The sequence below is a fragment of the Alligator mississippiensis genome, chromosome 8 (assembly GCF_030867095.1).
Source record: "Alligator mississippiensis isolate rAllMis1 chromosome 8, rAllMis1, whole genome shotgun sequence".
NCBI classification, from domain to species: Eukaryota; Metazoa; Chordata; order Crocodylia; family Alligatoridae; genus Alligator; species Alligator mississippiensis.
The window spans coordinates 31,967,008-31,986,178 of record NC_081831.1 but is presented as its reverse complement, the minus strand read 5'-3'; the positions used below and the strand labels follow the sequence as shown (position 1 = coordinate 31,986,178).

Here is a 19,171-nt window from a genome sequence, read left to right as displayed (position 1 = left end):
GTTCCCTGCCCCACTCCCCATGTCCTCCAGCCACTGCAGGCCCAACCCCGTTCCCCAACCCCATGCAGCATGCCCAATCCCATTCCACACCCCCAGCACGGCAGGTCCAGCCCCATTCCCCACTGTCCCCTCCCCACTGTGGCAGGTTCGACTCCACTTCTACCCCCCATGTCACTGCCGCCACCTCCAAGGAGCAGAGGGGTAGGGGGGAAGCTTGCCCAGCCATCTCCTCCATCCCCCTTGGCCAGCACCCCATGCTGACACCACTGGCCTCGCCCCCTCCCCCAGCTTGCTCTGTCCCTCTGTTCCTGCCATCACAGTAGCACTCTGCCACGCCACCTCCACCACCTCCTGTCCGGAACACTCTTGGAGCACTCTGATTGGCTACCAAGACAACCAGAATGCGAATAAAGTATAATGGACAGACAGACAGACAGACAGACAGACTGACTAAGGCTTTTATATATATACTAGCTAATTGCCTGTCAAAAATGACGAGGGGGGGGGCAGGGACAGTGGCCTGTGTCCAGCCTTGCTCCCCCACCCCACCTTCAGCTGCACCCCTCTCCCCCTCTGCCTCCGTCTGCTCCATTGCTGCCTCCTGCAGAGCCAGGAGGGTGTGGCCAGAGGTGCTGGCCTTACCCCCCCCATCCTCTCCATTTTCGTGGCCTGCAGGGGATGGGGCCAGCGCTGCTGCCCCCGCATCTACTCAGTTATTGCCGCCTGCAGAGTCAGGGGGCTGGGACCAGCGACACTGGCCTTGCTGCAGGTGGGGGCGAAGCCAGCACCACTGGCCTGCCGGGGGAGGGGGTTGGGGACAGAGGGCCAGGGCCAGGCTTGCTCCCCATACCCTCACCCTTGCCCCATACCCTCACCGCTTCGGGGCCAGAGCCATTCCCCCCCACCCCCACCCAGGGGGCCAGTGGGGCAGAACCCAGTGTCCAGCCCTGCACTCCCTCTGTCACCCCCCTTGCTGCAGCGGCCCCGACCCCGTTCCCCCCGTCGCGCCACCGCCACCTTCTCCATGGGGGCCTCCCCCCCACCCTGCAGCTATTGTGGGGAAAATCTGACTCTCAGTGCCTAGTCAGGAAATCCTAACACAGTGTACAAGGTAACCTCAATCACTCAATATTTACCCCAAACAAGACACAGCAATCCATACCCTTTGAGCATGGGCAGACATACACATGGAGTCATTTCTCTCCATGTTTCTGTTCCATTAAAACAAGCAAGCGAACACAAACAGGAAATTAAATTAAAAAAGCACTTTATATTGACCAAAAATTAACATTGCCAGGGGGATATCATATGCCCTTCAAGAACACTAAGTCCAGCAAAATTCAAACTTCTGAAAACCAGGGAAGACATAAGTAACATTTTAAGCAAAGCCCCTATATAGATATAAACACATACAGTCACTCTGACATTGAACTGTAAGAAAACAGGAGTTGCATACACTTACTGAACAAACACTGAACCATCTCTTCACTTCTGCTACACTTTAAATCTCCTTCAACCCTTCTTGACAACCCCATCACCTCATGCCATCTCATACTGTACTTTCACTTATCTGGATCAAATTCACAGGCCACATTCATTTCCCATTTTCCGCTCACAGTTCCCACAGCAAGGAGATCCCTGTGCAGTGCTACTGACACAATCTGCCTACTACAGTGACATGAGTTACATTGCATTGTTCAAAGTACATGTGCACCAGTATCCTAACAAAGAAGGGCAAAGCAGAGTCATTGCCCTCATGGATCACCTCATATTACATACAGTCTTGATTCTGCTAAACTGTTTCAACTACTCTATAAATGTCATTCAGTAAAACTATATTTAACACAGTCAATGATCACCAATGCTCTCAGATAATTTCCAGTGGCTACCTGCACTAGCTGATAGATTTAAGGCCGCATGAGCCAGTACCTTAACTCTTCACTTTGTTTTTCAGAAATGTGAGTTTTGCTAAAGTAAACCTTCTGGAAGAACACAAACTAACACTAGGCAATCTTAACTTGGTGATAATGAAGGCTTTTGTCTCAGGTTTTAATTAGGATTTCTTAGGCAACAGAAATTCTTACAGTAAAGATTCATTCTACCTGATGATGCATGACAGGAGGCATGACCCAAAAGGGGATAGTATATCCAAGTTGTCTCTCATGGAGAAAGCTGCATGAACAACACAGATCCAGTACAGAACTGCCTTGAATCAAATAACAGCTCCAATAAAATGTGGCATAAAGTGATAAAGCATTGTGCATACATAAAGAAAGATACTTGCAGTAGGATTAATCAAGATCAAGTTTTACCTGATGATCAAAATTGACTGCAATCAACTTGGTCTCTTGATCTTGTCTGATAAGTGGCTGAGTGAGGTTGTACTCTGATTTTTCAGATACTGTCTGGGACCATTCCTTATAGAGCTTTTCCCGATACCTGCCAGGGACAAAATTAATCAGATATCTACAAGACAAAGAAATAAGCATGTTGAATGAAAGAAAAAAATCAATTCATGGTTCCTAAAGATGAAACTTAAAGAAAATTAAATCATAAGACTTCCAAGCAGACCAAGCCTAAAAATACAAATAACTAAGGAAAATACAAATCAAAATGACAAAGACCATGGGTAAGATGTTCAAAAGTGATTGAGGAGCCAAGGCCCATTATGAAAAGGAACTTAGGACATTGGATCACCTAGAGCTGTAGATAAAAACCTATTCTGCTTAGGCATTTTTTAAAATCTAACTAGGTGCCTAACTCCTATGAAAAGTCCACTGTGTGCTTTTCTCCATCTTTAGGTGCCTGATACCTTTGAAAATCTGGATCCAAATCTTATTTCATCACCAGGGATCACAGCTGTCTCTCTTAAAAAATCCAATTTTTTTTTTATAAATATCCAAAATTCTCTGATTAAGAACCCTAAAATATGCATATTTACACAACAGAAATGAAACACCAATATATAGAGGCACTGCTTGAACACAAAGTTTTCTTGATATATTTACAATGTCAAAGCAATCTGGAAACCTACTAGTGCCTCAATCATAATAATAAAATGAATTCTAAATATGTATATCTTTTGGCGTTTGATTTTGATTTTTTTTATCACGGAAAATCAGAGCTCTCCCTGCCCCCTTTGCTCACTAGGGTACGTGTTCAACTACAGATGTCCCTGCCACTGCTTTGTGGCACTGAGCAGCCCTAATATGCCGATGCCTTGCCCCTGCCCCTCACTCTCACAAATTTATCTTTACCCACAGCCCCTGACTCTGCCAGTGCCCCTTCTTCCTGACCTACTACCCCCCAGTGGGTGAGGAAGAGGGTGGGTGTGTGGGAAATAGGATGACTGTGTGGGGAAGCAGGGGTGGGTATAGGAGACGCATCAGGAGGTGCAGGAGGGGCATGTGCCCCCCACCCTCCAGATTTCTGCACCCACAGCAGGGCATGGGGCTGCAGCTGGGCTGAAACAGCTCCAGGCAGGAGCCACCTCAACAGCCTAGCAGGCAGGACCCAGCGTGGAAGGGAGCACCATGCCACCATGGACGCCTGCTGGGCCACAGACATGGCTCCTCCTCTATATCAGGGGCAGGCAATTATTTTGGCTGGAGGGTCACTTAATGAGTTTTGGCAAGCTGCCAAGGGCCACATGGCTAACCCTGCTGCTAGAAAAGTGCCCCACTCCCTGGCTACCATCTTGGGACCGGAAGTCCCACCCTTAACCCCTGACCTTTGCCACCAGAAGTCCCACCCCTTGCCCCCAGAAGTACTCCTTTCAGTAAGGGGGTTTGCCATCTCAGAAAAAAAAAATTATATTCTAAAAATCAAACGTCTACTACAACATTCATAGATTCATAGATGCTAGGGTCGGAAGGGACCTCAATAGATCATCGAGTCTGACCCCCTGCATAGGCAGGAAAGAGTGCTGGGTCTAGATGACCCCAGCTAGATGCTTATCTAACCTCCTCTTGAAGACTCCCAGGGTAGGGGAGAGCACCACCTCCCTTGGGAGCCCGTTCCAGACCTTGGCCACTCGAACTGTGAAGAAGTTCTTCCTGATGTCTAGTCTAAATCTGCTCTCTGCTAGCTTGTGGCCATTATTTCTTGTAACCCCTGGGGGCACCTTGGTGAATAAAACCTCACCAATTCCCTTCTGTGCCCCCGTGATGAACTTATAGGCAGCCACAAGGTCGCCTCTCAACCTTCTCTTGCGGAGGCTGAAGAGGTCCAGGTGAACCAGTCTCTCCTCATAGGGCTTGGCCTGCAAGCCCTTAACCATACGAGTGGCCCTTCTCTGGACCCTCTCCACGTTATCCACATCCCTCTTGAAGTGTGGCACCCAAAACTGCACGCCGTATTCCAACTGCGGTCTGACCAGCGCCCGATAGAGGGGAAGTATCACCTCTTTGGATCTGTTCGTCATGCATCTGCTGATGCACGATAAAGTGCCATTAGCTTTTCTGATGGCTTTGTCACACTGCCAACTCATGTTCATCTTGGAATCCACTAGGACTCCAAGATCCCTTTCCACTTCCGTTCCACCAAGCAGGTCATTTCCTAGGCTGTAGGTGTGCTGGACATTTTTCCTCCCTAGGTGCAGCACTTTGCATTTCTCCTTGTTGATTTGCATTCTGTTGTTTTCTGTCCATATGTCCAACCTGTCCAGGTCTGCTTGTAGTTGTTCCCTGCCCTCCAGCGTGTCCACTTCTCCCCACAGTTTTGTGTCATCTGCAAACTTGGACAGAGTACACTTTGCTCCCTCATCCAAGTCACTGATGAAGATATTGAAGAGATATTCATTAATTTGATTTAAAAAAATATTTTTGTCCTGATTTCAATGTTTGTGTAGTATACATAGAAGTGATTTGTATATTAGCTTAAAATGAAATCTTACTCTTGTATATTGTGGGGGAGGGTGAGTATAGGTTTGTGGGGGCTGTGGATGTATGTGGGGGTAGAGGTATGTATGTATGTCGGGTGTGGGGGGCTGTACATATGTGTGGATGTGTGTATGGGGTTTGTGGGGGGTTGTGTGTGTGGAGGGAGAGGGTGGCTGGTGTGTGTGTCTGTGTGTATGTGTGTGTGTGTGTGTATGGTGGTGTGAGGGGGAGTGTGGGTACATGTGTATGGTGGGGTGTGCATGTGAGACACCCCTACAAACACATACCCCCTCCCTCGTTACCCACAGACCCTGCCACGAGCAGCAGCAGCTGGCAGTGAGGACTCGGGGCACTCACAGGCCACAGCAGGCAGAGCCTCTATCAGCCCAGACTCCACACTACTGTTGCCCACGGCCCCAGGACACTGACACAGGCCCCACACTCCTGCCCACCCACTTGCTGCCACTACCCTTCCACCTCCTGCCACCACTGCCCTTCTCCTGATGCTTTCCTACCTTCCCACCCACCGCTGAGGCTGAAGAACACAAAATGAGCCAGCCCGGCCTAGCCAGCACTGCATAGACACAGCTGGGAATTGCGGGGACCAAGCCAAGATGGCTCCTGCTGCATTCTGTGGTCTCAGCCATGAAGCCAGGAACCGCATAGTGCTGGAGCAGCAAGAGTGTGTAGGGGTATGTGGAGAAGAGGCAGCAGCAGTCATAGCAGGCAGGGAGGGAGAAGTGGCAGGTGGGCAGGAGTATAGCAATAGCTGGGCAGGACCATGGGGCATGTGCCAGCGCCCCAAAGCCAAAGCCGGCAGGGATCCAGGGTGGGGCAGCAGGAACACAGGGCCCAAGATGGCAGGGGCCCCATGGAGCTGGGCCAGCTTCCCCTCTCCCTGCTGGTGCAGCCTGACCCAACTTCATACAGCTCCTGCTAGCCCAGGTTCCACACTCCTGCCGCCCTGCTCTACACCCACACTGGCTCTGGCCCCGAGGTACTGGTGCAGGCCCCATGCTCCCGCCCAGCTCTTCCTGAACTCCCACCTGCCTGCTTGCTGCCACCACCACTTCCTGCCAGCAGCCGCCAGTCCATCCGACTCCGTGGCCTACTGCTGTGGCACCACGTGGTTTCCGGCTGCATGGCCAGAAGCCAGCCCAGCCCCTCCCCTTGTTTGTAGCTGATTTTGACCTCCTGGACAGAGGGAGAGTGGGAGAACAGCCCCAGGGTCGCTAGCCCAGAAGCCTCTGCTAGGCAGAGGATTCCAGTTGGGGGCTGGGGATGAGGCAGGGCCAGGTGGGCCTTGCTGCTGAGTCCTGCTGTCCCTGGGTCTTGCCGCCGGCTCCTCCTGGGTCCTGCAACTGCTGGTCTTAGACAGGTAGCCACAGGCAGATAACAATTTTTAAAACTTTTTAGAGGACTTGCAGGCCAGATAAAATGGCTAGAGGGTCAGATACAGCCCACGGGCTATATTTTGGCCTCCCCTGATCCAGACAATACCCTGGAATAATCTGGGCAAAACAAATCAAAGATAAACCTCAGCTGTAGCTGTAGTGGCATATCTCTGAAACATTTGGACCACCTATACATGAGCAAAGAGGCTGCTCCGATGCACTCTAATTACAACATGTTGTAGCATACTCAATTTATCAAGTCTGCTGGAGCATGGTAATTACCATGCTCCAAAAGACTCCAGTGTCACATGTATTAGTGTCCCCCAGCTGAAAAATGGTTGGCGTGGGTGTTTTGACTAAAGTTTGTTTGATGAGCTTTAGTTAAAATGGCCCCGTCACCAATTTTCAGCACAAGGACACTGACACAGGTGACACTCCAGATGCTTTAATTAGAACGGCTCTCGGAGCCACTCTACTTAAAGCACCCCTCCCCCATACACACACACTCCCGTATCACGAGTATAAATGCCCTTAGAGGGTACTTATGGTGTCTTAACACCCCTTAACTAATGACTGCTCTCATTTTAAATGCCTTTATGACAAGTTAAAGGTAACCTGTGCCAAAGCCCTAAAAGAATCAGTCATTCCTCCTCCTTCTCACCCATATGGAAAGAGAAAAGAGAGTGCTGGAGGACTAGAAGACCCAACTACAGAACTACATGCAACTGTCATATGGTGCAACAAAACACGGGTCTAGAGAGAAATTCCTCTTTGAAAGGGGAACATTTTCCTGGTGGATCTACCATTTTTGTGTCTCTACAGATCAGGGGTAGGCAATTATTTGGGCTGGAAAGCCACTGAAGAAGATTTGGTGAGCTGTTATGGGTTGGGTCATCATCCCCCCTCCCCCTCCATGACAGCTTACCAAAACTCCGTAAGTGGCTGGGCCCTGGAGCCCAGCCCCATGCTGTCACTGTCTGGAGATTCTGGTCCCAGTCCTAGAGTCTCCACGGAGACCCGCCCAGGACCCATGCAGGAAAGGCACACTCACCCAGGTGGATGGGATGGAGCCACCCAGGGCTGGAGCCAGGATCTTGGGGCAGTGACAGCATGGGGCTGGGGCAGAGCTGTAATCCACTCCCAGCGTGACCCTACCTGCAGAACCATCACCCAACGCAGGGACATGCAGGCAGTGGATTGTGGCTCTGCTCCAGGCTCCACACTGTCACTGCCACAAGGTCCCAGCCCCATGTGTCCTGTTCCCAGACACCACTCCCCATCCACCCACAGCTCCATTCTATCCATTCAGCTGAGTGCACCATACCTGCACAAGTCCTGGGTTGGTGTCCATGGAGAATCCACCTGCCTGCTCTATCCAGGACCCCTGGTGGTGGGTGCAAGATGGACAGGCCAAGGTGCCTGGGCAGCAGGGCTGTGTCTGGAGGCACCAGTGACGCTAGCAGTGGCAGCCGCAAGGAACCGCCACCACCAGGACTGCTGGAAAGCTGAGACCAGCTGCCATGACGCCCCAGACCCACCGCACACCCGAGGGCAACGGGATGGCTGCATGCACCACAGCCCAGGCCGTCCCCTGCGCCTTGGCTGGGTGGGGCTGAGAGACCTGTCATGGGCCAGATAAAATCCCTTGGTAGGCCAGATTCGACCCATAAGCCGTATTTTGCCCACCCCTGCTATAGTTGTTGTGAATACACAGACACCCCGTTTTTGTAACATTATGGATTTAACATATGTTCACAGCTTCAGAGTTCATCCTAAAATGTCTTTTTTTGGGAATATTTACTTCCTTAAGTTACACAGTAATTAAAATTTCTACTTTATTTTCCATCATCCATTAGAAGACTCTTCTCATTAACATAAAAGAGTCTTTAATGAGGAGAGCATCACATTTCCTGGAACCTGATTAAAATAAGATTCTCCAGTGTTCACCTACCAAATACAAACTTCCAAAGGAACAAGTAAATGAAAACCAAAATAACATAGTGTTTTTCATCACTAAAAGGCTAATACTGTGATTACAGGGATTAGAGATAAAGTAAGATTAATAACACAAAAACAAATTGACTGAAAGTTAGAATTCTGTTCCAAAGTCCACTGCTGCTAATTGGAATGTCTAAGTACAGTACTCAGATACTGTTGGGATGCGTGGCCTTTGAAAATCCATAAGAAAGGCAGTTATTGAAGGAACACCTACCTTTCTAGCAATTGTATTATATCTTGATACTTCTGTTTCATTCTTTTTCCTTCAACAGATTCCATGCATCTGTTAACACAATTGAATACAAGAAGTGTTATACACTGAAAGAAAACTGCAGCTTAGCTAAGCACTTTAAACAGTTTTTTAAAACTTTGGGAATTCTGTAAAAGAGAATTTCATGCCTTCACATTTAACATTTAAAGATACTCTATGTAGCTGTAATCTCAAAGACTGAAATGCAAGCACATTCAAGCTCTGCAGGCAGTGCAACTGTAATATTATTAATAATAATTGGTTATGTTTCTATCCTCTCTAAACTGTTTCAATATTGTTAACCAAGTTGGAGTTGCAGACACTGAAAGATAGGATTACAATTCAAAATGACTGTAATAAACTGGAGAAATGTTCCAGAATTTAATCAAATAAAGACAAGTGCACAGCCCTGACTTGGGACAGAAAAGAACCAAGCACAGATCAAAACCGGGAATGACTGGTTAGTCTACAGTACTACAGAAAAGGAACTGGACCATAAGTTAGATACGAGCTAAAAGTGTACTTCTTTTGCAAAAAGAGCCAACAGCATAGTGAGCTGTATTAATCAACATGATTTTCAAATAAAGGGAGGTGATTTTCCCACTATTCAACACTAGTGAGGCCTGACCCAGAGGACTGTGTCCAATGTTTGGGTATCATTTTTCAAGAAAGATATGAATAAATTAGAGTGTCCAGAGAACAACAATAACAGCAGCAGCAGCAACAAAAATGATTAGATATCTAAAAAGCATAACCTATTAAAGAAAGATTAAAAGAACTGGTATTATTTAGTCTGGGGAAAAGAAAACTGAGGTGAGACTTGATATGTCTTCAAATACCTGTAGGAATACCATACATTAAATGGTGATAGACCATTCTCTGCAGCCACCAAGTATAGGACTAGGAGAAAGCATGTCAAATTGCAGAAGGGGAAATTTAGGTTGAATATTAAGAACTTTCTAACTATGAGTACAATTAAGCATTGGAATAGGCTACCCACAAAGGCTATTCAGTCTCCATTCTTGGAAATTTCTAAGGCTAGGTTAGACAAACAATTCTCTACAACACTTTAGACAGGGATGATTCTACTCTGAGTCAGAGGTTGGACATGAGGTCCCTTCCAGCCCTGTTTTTCTATCAATAACTGCTCAGGTTTAAGTTAAATACATTTACATACTGAGCAGCAGTGTTAAAGCACCTGGTCTAATAGAGTTTTGCAGTTTAGAAAGGCTAAGTTTTGAGCTGGTCTAATAAAAGATATCATATTTACTCAAAGAACCTTGCCTGCCTGTATCCTTAGACCAACATGGCTACAACCCACACTCCTGCAGCTTAGAAAAACTTTCGAGTCCTGAACTCTTGTCTGTTTGCATGCCCCTGCAAAAATGGGAATACTCTGCAATGTTCACAAATTTCCTCAGCTCCTTCTGAGCTTCACCATATTTAAGTGATGTACTTGTAACCTCCTTGTACTATATGAGGGAACTTTTGAAAATACATCCATCTTGGGAAGGTAAGTGAGACCCTCTTAAGAATGCATAATGGGAAATGGTGGGAGCTGGAAAGGGTGGACACTATCCTAGCAACCAGGGTGGAGGGTGTGTGGTAGCTGGACCCAAAGGGGACTGTTTGGAGAGAACTCTCTGTGAACAGGAGCAGGGTCTGGTAGACTGGAAGGGACGGTCATATTAAAAACACTGATCAGGGCTGGGTGAGCTTTGGTTCTTGCTGGCAGATGACTTTTCAGGGAATTCAGATGACTTTTCTTTCAACCAGAGTAAAGTCTGTCCTTCACTGAGAGCCTGCTGAGGGAATGGGAAAAAAAGCCCACAAATCAAAACAAAACAAGCACACTGAGTTTATCCAGAGGCTCCAGAGATGGTGGATTCAATCTATGCTAAACTGATTCAAGAATACAAGGAGTATCAGGGACCTTGAAGCTGCTAAGCAGTTTATTCACTACCAAACAGCAGTACAGTGTGCATGCACACATAACACACAGTGGTTTTTAGTGTTTTTCTTTCATTTATTCTTTGTTATCCATTGGTTACTGTAGTAGAAAGATAAATTTGGACTTTCTCCTCATAGAATAATAATGAATAAACATTTTGATGTTAAGTATCCCATGTGTTGCTGGGGCATGCACAGGCACTTGGTATTGCATATTCCTTACATATTCACCCAGCTCTGCATTTTTAAAAATTCTGGATCACTTTATCAAACAGGGGCAGGTTTTGTAAGTAATTCTTTTAATGTGGAACTTATAATTTAGCCTCTGCCTTTGTTTAGCTCATATTTACATTTGTGCAAACTCTGAGAATTAAGTTTTATAGTTTTACCTTTGTTAATCTACACCGGGGTAGGCAAAATGCACCCCGGGGGCCAGATGTGGCCTGCCAAGCCATTCTAACCGGCCCACGAGATCCCTAAAAAAATTTAGAAAATTAATATTAATCTGTCCTGGGCTGCCTGTCATGCAGCCCTCGATGGCTTGCCAAAACTCAATAAGCTGCCCTTCGCCCAAAATAATCACCCGCCCCTAATCTAGACAGCCAAAAAAAAGTGAGGTGGGGTAAAAATTCACAAGTTTTATATTTAAGAATTACTGAGTTGTACATTGATTCACGGATTGCCTTCAAACTTTAAAACAAAAGTATTATACCCTAAAAGTGAATCCCAAACTACTTTCCAGAAAGGAAACCTACATCAGAGATGTACAGTAAAATCTAATCTATGCATCTGTGCTCCAGCCAGGGGTCACTTGAGTGCAGTTGTCCTGATATTGAGAATCAATTGCTGAGGTCTAGTAGGTAGAGAAGATTAATAGCTGCATAGCTGTACTGAGTGGAATTGCAATAATGCTGCACCCTTCCCCTCCTTACTTGGAGTTACTGTTCTGTTGTTTGTCCTGGAGTAAGCTTATTCCCCCTAGAGGAGCAAACATTACATGGTGGGAGCATGAGGCTCATAGTGGAAAACCTGAGGACAAAACTGAGAACAAGTTCTGCGTGATTCACAAAGAAACCAGATATGAGCCTTGGCTCTAGGCACTTGGGATCCTGCCTATCAGATATTATTTCCAGAACAATTCACCTTTGAGGCAGGTAAGAACTGAACAGAATGGAAGACAAAGATTTGAATGATTTAGGTGAGCTTCCATCCTGAAAAACAACCCAGAGCAGGAGTTTATCAACTCCTGTATCTCTTATTGGGTCACAAACTGAAGACATTATGCTGTCATTTAGCCTAACTTCTGAAAAAGCTAAGGGCTTTGTTATATGGTAACTCTGAGCATACCCCTGGATTGTCTGCACAGTAATGCCTGAAATTGGACATCATGGGGTGCAAGAACTTCCTGAACTCTACATTAGTCTGTCAGTTAGGATCATTAAAATGGACAGATCAAAGAGAGGCATCTCTCTCATCTACAAAGCGGAGATTGGAGAAAACACTTTGGAATGTGCATAAGCAGGAGGAGTAGGAATGTGACAGGGTGGTCTGTCCCTTGAAGAAGGAACAGTCTGCCCTGTTGAGAAGGCACAACTGCAGAGCATTTGGATAAAGAGGGAGTAACTTCTGGGAGCATTAAAAGCTCTCAGAAGCGGAGGAGGAGGAGGAAGTAAGCTATGAGTGGAACAGCATGTTGCAAGGAGGGGCCAAAGCAAAACAGGTTCACCTCCTTGTATTTGGGAAAGAAGAGAAGGATTTTGTTTTCTTTGTTTGTTTAAGAGACTGCTTTGCTTGGCAGACCTGGCTGAGGAGCTTCTCAGGGAGCAAACCTGCCTGCAGAAGGGAGCAAGCTAAGCAACCCACTTACAAGGTCTTACATGAGAGAGCCAGTGTTGCCCCACATCAGGACAGGAGGATAGAGCATTGTAGGATTACATTAGGAAAACTACCTGCATTAGTACATACATACACAATAACAAATACTGCAGTGTCTCAAACTGAACAGACAGCAGAAACATTCACAAGTGTTAGAACCAGCATGCTGAAAACATGTATGAGATACCAGACACTTTTGTATATGAACATATGTAAGTAGATGCATGCATTCACTGTGCAGAGACAATAGAATAGCAAATGGTTCATAAGCACCAGAAAAGCCACTTATGCAGCTGGGTTAATGGGTTAATTTAGGTAAATAAAGGAAAACAGAAATCTACCAAATGGGCACGTCTACACGTGTATTTATGTGCACCTAAACTTAATACGCCTTTAGTTAAGGTGCATTAAGGCATGCATCTACCCATGGACATGCTAATGTGCATTAACGAGCATTAAATTTAGGTGCGAATAGCTACATTGAGTTAGTGTACATGCAGATGCACTAATGCGCATAGATGCAGTGTGTGTGTATCCATTGACGCACACCGCGCTAATGAGCATAAGCACGTCTACATTTGTGCTAATACAACTTAGCTAGTGGCACCTAAATTGGATACCTGCTTTATGCAGGCAATTATTTCGTGTGGAGGGCCGCTTACCGAGTTTTGGCAAGCCATCAGGGGCCACATGACAGGCAGCCAGGGGCAGATAAATATAAATTTTCTAAATTTTTTTTAGGGGCCCCGCAGACCAGATAGGAAGGCCTGGTGGGCTGCATCCAGCCCGCGGACCGCATCTTGCCCACCCCTGATTTATAAGGTGCATTAAGGATGCACACATGTAAACATCTAGGATCTGGAACCAACTTCCAAGGGAAGTAGTGCTGACTCCTACCTTGGGGGTCTTTAAGAGGAGTCTTGATGATTACCTAGCTGGGGTCATTTGAGCCCAGTTTTCTCTCCTGCCCAGGTCAGGGTGTCAGACTAGAAGATCTGCAAGGTCCCTTCCGACCCTACAACCATGAATCTATGCACCCTTAATGCGCCTTAAAAATGGCAATTCTAGCCTAAGCGTGCTTAAAAGAGGCATGTGTAGACATGCCCAATGTGTCCTAAAGACACTTTCCTGGTAAGGTAAATTCAGGTCTCAAGGGCATCTGGGCCTGCAGGATGCTAGTTTTAGAGCAAACTGGCTGCTAGTAACTCAGATGAGATTGCAAGTACTGATTTTTGTTCCTGTGGATTTTCTTTCTTCAAAAATGTTCAGATTTTATGAAAAATATTTTAGGTTTGGAGTTTTCAATGAAAACACGAACATTTTTGTACAGGAGCAGACAAATTTTCATGCAGAGTGAACTGAAAAGCCATTCCCCATCATACACAACCTTCACAGGAAGTTTGCAAAGAACACTGTAGTCACCCTACAGTAATGATATTGACATATAAACATCACTAGGTCAGATCTCAGCAACGTGCAGATCTTATCCTATTTCCAGTAGCCTGACCCAGCCTGTCTTCCTCCCTTTTTAAATCTTGTTTTTTAATTCTTTCAAGCTTCAAATATCCTCTCACCCACAACTGGAGGGCAGGTTATTAGCTGAGTTAAATGAAGTGAGGATAATCTGCCTAAAATGCAAATCTGGCCATCCTTCACAGCATGTTCTACTAAAATTCCAATATAATGTGATGGACTCGGGAGCCCTGCTGCCCTACATATATAGCCTATTTTCACCATGCCAGCATCTTTATTATTAGATAATAATAGTATATTTAGATGTTTATATAGTGGCAGTACATAGCAATGGAAATAACATATCTTCAAGGAAAGCATAAAAAGCATCTCTTTCCAGTAAGCAATCAGATTTTCTCTGAGTTCCAAAGTCATGCTGATGGATTTCTTTCAACTTTCATAAACCAAAACCATAATATCACTCAATTCTTACATGTTTTATTGGACTTTTGATTTTTTTTTTGTTTTTGGTTTATCAGGTGTGTCTAGAAGAGGGGCAGACAATTATTTTGGACAGAGGGCCGCTTACCGAGTTTTAGCAAGCCATCAAGGGCCGCAAGGGTAGCCCCACCCCTTGACAGGTGCCCTGCTGCTTGGTCACCATCTTGGGACCGGAAGTCCCACCCCTTGACACCCCAGAGATACTCCTTTCAGCAAGGGTTTGCCATCTCGGAATGAGAAAAATACTAAATGATATTCTAAACATCAAATATTTACTACAAAATACATTATTTGATTTCAAAAAATGGTTCTGTCGTGATTTACAAGTGTTTGTGTAGTGTACATGGAGGTGATTGCACAATAGCTTAAAATGAAGTCTTACTCCTGTATTTTGTAGGGGGGTGTGGATGTGGGTGTGAGGGAGCATGTAGGCGTGCGTGTGGATATGTGGTGTGGGTGGGTATGGGGTTGCAGGGGGCTGTAAGTGTGTGGGGAGAGGATGGTTGGAGAGGGTTGCGGCATGTGTAGAAGGGGAGGATTTGCCCACCAACCCCCACCATGGCAAGCAGAACCTCCCCCTTAGCGCTCCTCCAAGCCGGGGCTCCACCCTCCACAGGGCTTCTGGCTGTGGGGGGCAGAGGGCAGGGACCTTGCTTCTGCAGCCATTTGATCCTGCCGGCAGCTTCCCCTGGGTCCCACTGCCCTGAGCTCCTGTCATCTTTGACAGGCAGCCAGGTACAGATAAATATTAATTTTCTAAATTTTTTAGGGGCCCCAAGGGCTGGATAGAAAGGCCTGGCATGCTGCATTTGGCCCATGTGCTGTATTTTGCCTGCCCCTGGTCTAGAAACAGTCATGGTGCTCTAGGGTATGGAAACATCACATGTATAGTGTATTTTTCTCAGATGGCTTATAATAAACAAGAAATATGCTTACATAAACAGATCATGGGCTTTTTCATATTTGCCTTTGTCACAGAGCACTTAGGTGCCCTGCTCCCTTTAAGCATTGGAAACTGCTGGGGAAAGAGCCCTAGCAGTGACTGGGGAGCTCCAGCTGCTGGTTATCAGTGCAACCAGAGTGAGCTAGTGGCCCACACCTGCCAGCGGCCAGCTGACCAGAAGGGGCAGGGCCTGGCTCACATATAAACCCCAGGGCTGAGGTCAGGATGGCAGTTCCCTGTCAGCAGCCAAGGGGGAAGGAGTTCTCCCAGAGCAAGCAAAAGGGAGAGGCCTGACTGCAGGTACAGCCTCTAATATTGGTGAGGGACAGAGCACCCCGGTGCAGTTTGAATGAGGTTATAGCCGAGCGGCTGAAATTTATGTTATAGCCCAGGAGCTTGTATTTTGTTTACCAATGGTTTGAGGGAGGCTATTAGGGGAACGAGGAGGCCTCATAGGGGACCCATGGCAGCTTGGGGACCGCAGCGCCAGAGAGGGCACAGCATTGGGGGGTGCACTGACCCCAGAGCCAGAGAGGGCACAGCATTGGAGGTACACTGACCCCAGCGCCAGAGAGGGAACAGCATTTGGGGGTGCACTGACCCCAGTGCCACAGAGGGCGCAGCATTGGGGGTGCACCAACTCCAGTGCCACAGAGGGCGCAGCATTGGGGGTGCACCGACCCCAGCACCACAGAGGGCACAGCATTTGGGGGTGCACTGACCCGAGCACCAGTGAAGGCGCAGTGCAAGACAGGGCCGCAGAAAGCCCGAGCGCCAGTGAGGCGCAGAGCGAGACAGGGGCTGCGGAGAGCCCAGGCACCAGTGAAGGCACGGAGCGAGACAGGGGCCACAGAGAGCCCAGGGCCAGTGAAGGTGCGGAGTGAGACAGGGGCTGCGGAGAGCCCAGGCGCCAGTGAGGCGCAGAGCAAGATGGGGCGGCGGAGAGCCCAGGGAGGACAAGGGGGCCAAATTACAACAAGGCCTAGACCAAACAATGTTGGTATCATCTGCGAGGCTTGGGGCATGGTAAAGGGGTGGTTGAGGCTAGGGTGCCCCGAAACACCCATTGCAGAACGGGACCTACAAGGGGTCCAGGAGCCCACAGGGTCAAAGAGCACAGCAAAACTGTGTCCAAGGTGACATAAAGACAGCCTCCCTACTATATATTTACCATCAAAGACATGGCAGGCGAGAATCGAGGGTGCCCATTGGGCCAACTTGGCAGGGTAAGGGGGCCTTGAGGAGATCACGGCCATCCTGCAGGAGGACTCCATCCCGTGACAGCCTTTATATGTGAAAATGACTGCTTTTAATTCTTCTAATTTGCTTGTGAACTGAACAAATTACCTGGTAAAAAGTTCTACCTGGGCACTTTGGGCTCATATAGAGGTGCGGGGAGCCTGCTCTGATGTGCTGGAAATCCAGTGCATCGGAGCAGACTAGATTAATCAAGTCTGCTGGAGCACAAAAATTGATGTGCACCAGCAGCCTTCCAAGTCCCGTGTATCAGCGTCCCTTTGCGTCCCTGTGTTGAAAAAATGGCAATGGGACGCTTTGAAATAAAACACATTCAATGAACTTCAGTTCAAAGTGCCCCACCGCCATTTTTTCAGCACAGGGACATGCAGGGCTTGTGACACACATAATGTGCAGGTGCTTTTAATTAATGCAGCTCATCTGGTGTTGCATCCCAAACCAAAGTAAAAATACCCTGGAGAACATGTAAAAATACCCTTCAGTTCCAGACTCCCGCTATTCCAGTTCTTGAAACTCCACAAAGCTCTGCCAGTCCATCTCAATTTAATACAATCCAGCAGGTCTTTGCCCTTCACAAACTTGAAGCAACCCTTATAATTCTAGTCTTAAACCACTTGTGAGCAGAGAATACAGACCAAACCATTGTATATCATAGTGGGAAGATGTCCAATAATTTTCGCTGACAACCTAAGGCCAATGTGAAAGCTGAAAATCCTATGTATTCTCCCACTGTACCTTATCACCACTTCAAAACAAATCCAATGAATAAGTTTATAAAAATATGACTTCATGAAAGCTGAAACCACAACTATAACTGCTTCTTCACATCAGAAGTACATTTTACTTTTCCATATGATAAATTATTTTTATCTAGTAGTTAGATCTAAAATGGTTACCTGTGATAAAGATACATACATATGTGTGATGTGCCTAAAATTACTGAATGGAAGTTGGATCCGGTCCCTCAGTTCCTGAGTCCAACGCAAAGTCCCAGCAACTAATGGCATGTTCCTGTGTACAGGGGCGTAGCCTGGGAAAGAAAATTAGAGAGGATTTGAAGGTACTTATTACTAAACTCTACACTTACATGGTCTCTGACTGCAAAGATTCTGTTGACAGTAACTTACCTGTATAATATTTCAGTGATTCCCTAGCATTTCACTTTAAACAAAGCATTCTGATATATTGATGTAGTCTCCGAGGCAGAGAGAGAATTTAACAGCTTGCTAGGAAAACCCTAAAGATTTCTGTTGAAATCTTTTGCTCTGTTTTGTTAATAATGAATGCTGTTGGTGATGATGACATAGCAATATTACAGGAAGTCTGTATTTGCAACATGGAGTCCCAGGAGAGATTTGTATTGATAACGAACCACAGTTCAACCTATCCAAAGATTCTGTTTAACAATGGGCACTGATGGACGTGTTGTGCTGGGGGATACACTCTTTACTGGAAGCAGCAGCACGTTACTTTAACCCAGCATCTGTATAGATCAGGTGCTTTAGAAGGGCTTTTTGGTGCATTTATCAATTAGCTGATTCAATCAGTTGTTAGATAAAAGTGCCCCACTGAAGTGTGTGATCTATACAGATATTCAGCTAGCTGGGTCCAACTAACGTGATGCCTCTTCTGGGAATGTGCTAGGCTCAGTGCGGGAGCACACCAAGTTTAAAGTGCCGTTTTGGGGGTGGTTTCCACATCTGGAAGCAGCCATAGTGAAGTCAACAAATGCTGAAAGAATTGCCATTACCTAGCATTGCCAGATGCCACTGCATATTGTAATTGTCTGTGCCTCCAATTTTATATGAAACAGATTTTCTTTGTCTAAGCAGGTTGCTTGATCCCCTGGCTTGCAGCTGACTTGCATCCAGGGCTAGGAAATTTACAAGCCTTTCTGACGCACAGAAACCTTACACTGTGCTGGCAATTAAGACACAGTGGCAGCAGCGGCATTGCTGAAAGCTAAGTGTACAAATCTGGAGCAGCACAGGGCTGAGCATATGTACATCTTTTACAAAATACCACCAAATCTTTGCATTGTTTTAGAACCATTTGCAAAATATATACCAGAGATGAGATCCGACCCTCCTAGCTGTTCTGACACTGACTGCAGGGGAGCCCAGATTTCATTCCCCATATTTTATCCAATGCTAGACACACTGTTTTTTCACTTGCCTCTTTCAGTTGGCATAAAAAAAGATGTATTATGTCTTTGCAATCATCAAACAAGGAATCAGAGGTAAATAACAGTATACAAGTACTCTAAAAATGTGCCATACTTATAATTTAAGAGCCTTTAAAATTTTTCATTTACGAGTCTAAGTCTATTCTAACCATGCAGTTGGTCCAATAAAAGACATCACCTACAAAAATTCTTGCCTCTAGCATATTCCTGCCCCATCATAGCTATATCACTCCCACCTCTTCCTTAATGTATAATTGTTTCCTGTCCTAGAACATTAAAAATGAAGAAAGTATACAGTAATTACAGCATGTGACAGGGGGCTGTCCTGAGGCCTATCTCGCCTGCCACGTCTTGCTAGTAAATAATTAAGTTGTTCATTAGGTGGGAGGCTGCCCTTTGTGCACCCAGCTATACTGGGCAGTGTATATGCACTCCGACCTCCCCTGCATGTGCCCCATGCCTTGCAGGTGTTACTACCATCATCAA

The 19,171-nt window shown here is 46.4% G+C and overlaps 1 protein-coding gene across 1 annotated transcript in view; it reads right to left on the bottom strand.

Annotated features, from left to right (window-relative positions):
* The window catches only part of DNAH9 (dynein axonemal heavy chain 9), a 515,733-nt gene that overhangs the window by 425,227 nt on the left and 71,335 nt on the right, over window positions 1-19,171 (bottom strand). Inside the window, exons 10-12 of the mRNA XM_059732606.1 lie at window positions 17,416-17,530; window positions 8,487-8,555; window positions 2,313-2,439 (exon numbers count right to left, since the gene is read on the bottom strand). Of these exons, the coding sequence (XP_059588589.1) occupies window positions 2,313-2,439; window positions 8,487-8,555; window positions 17,416-17,530 (311 nt within the window). The remainder of the gene's footprint in view (window positions 1-2,312; window positions 2,440-8,486; window positions 8,556-17,415; window positions 17,531-19,171) is intronic.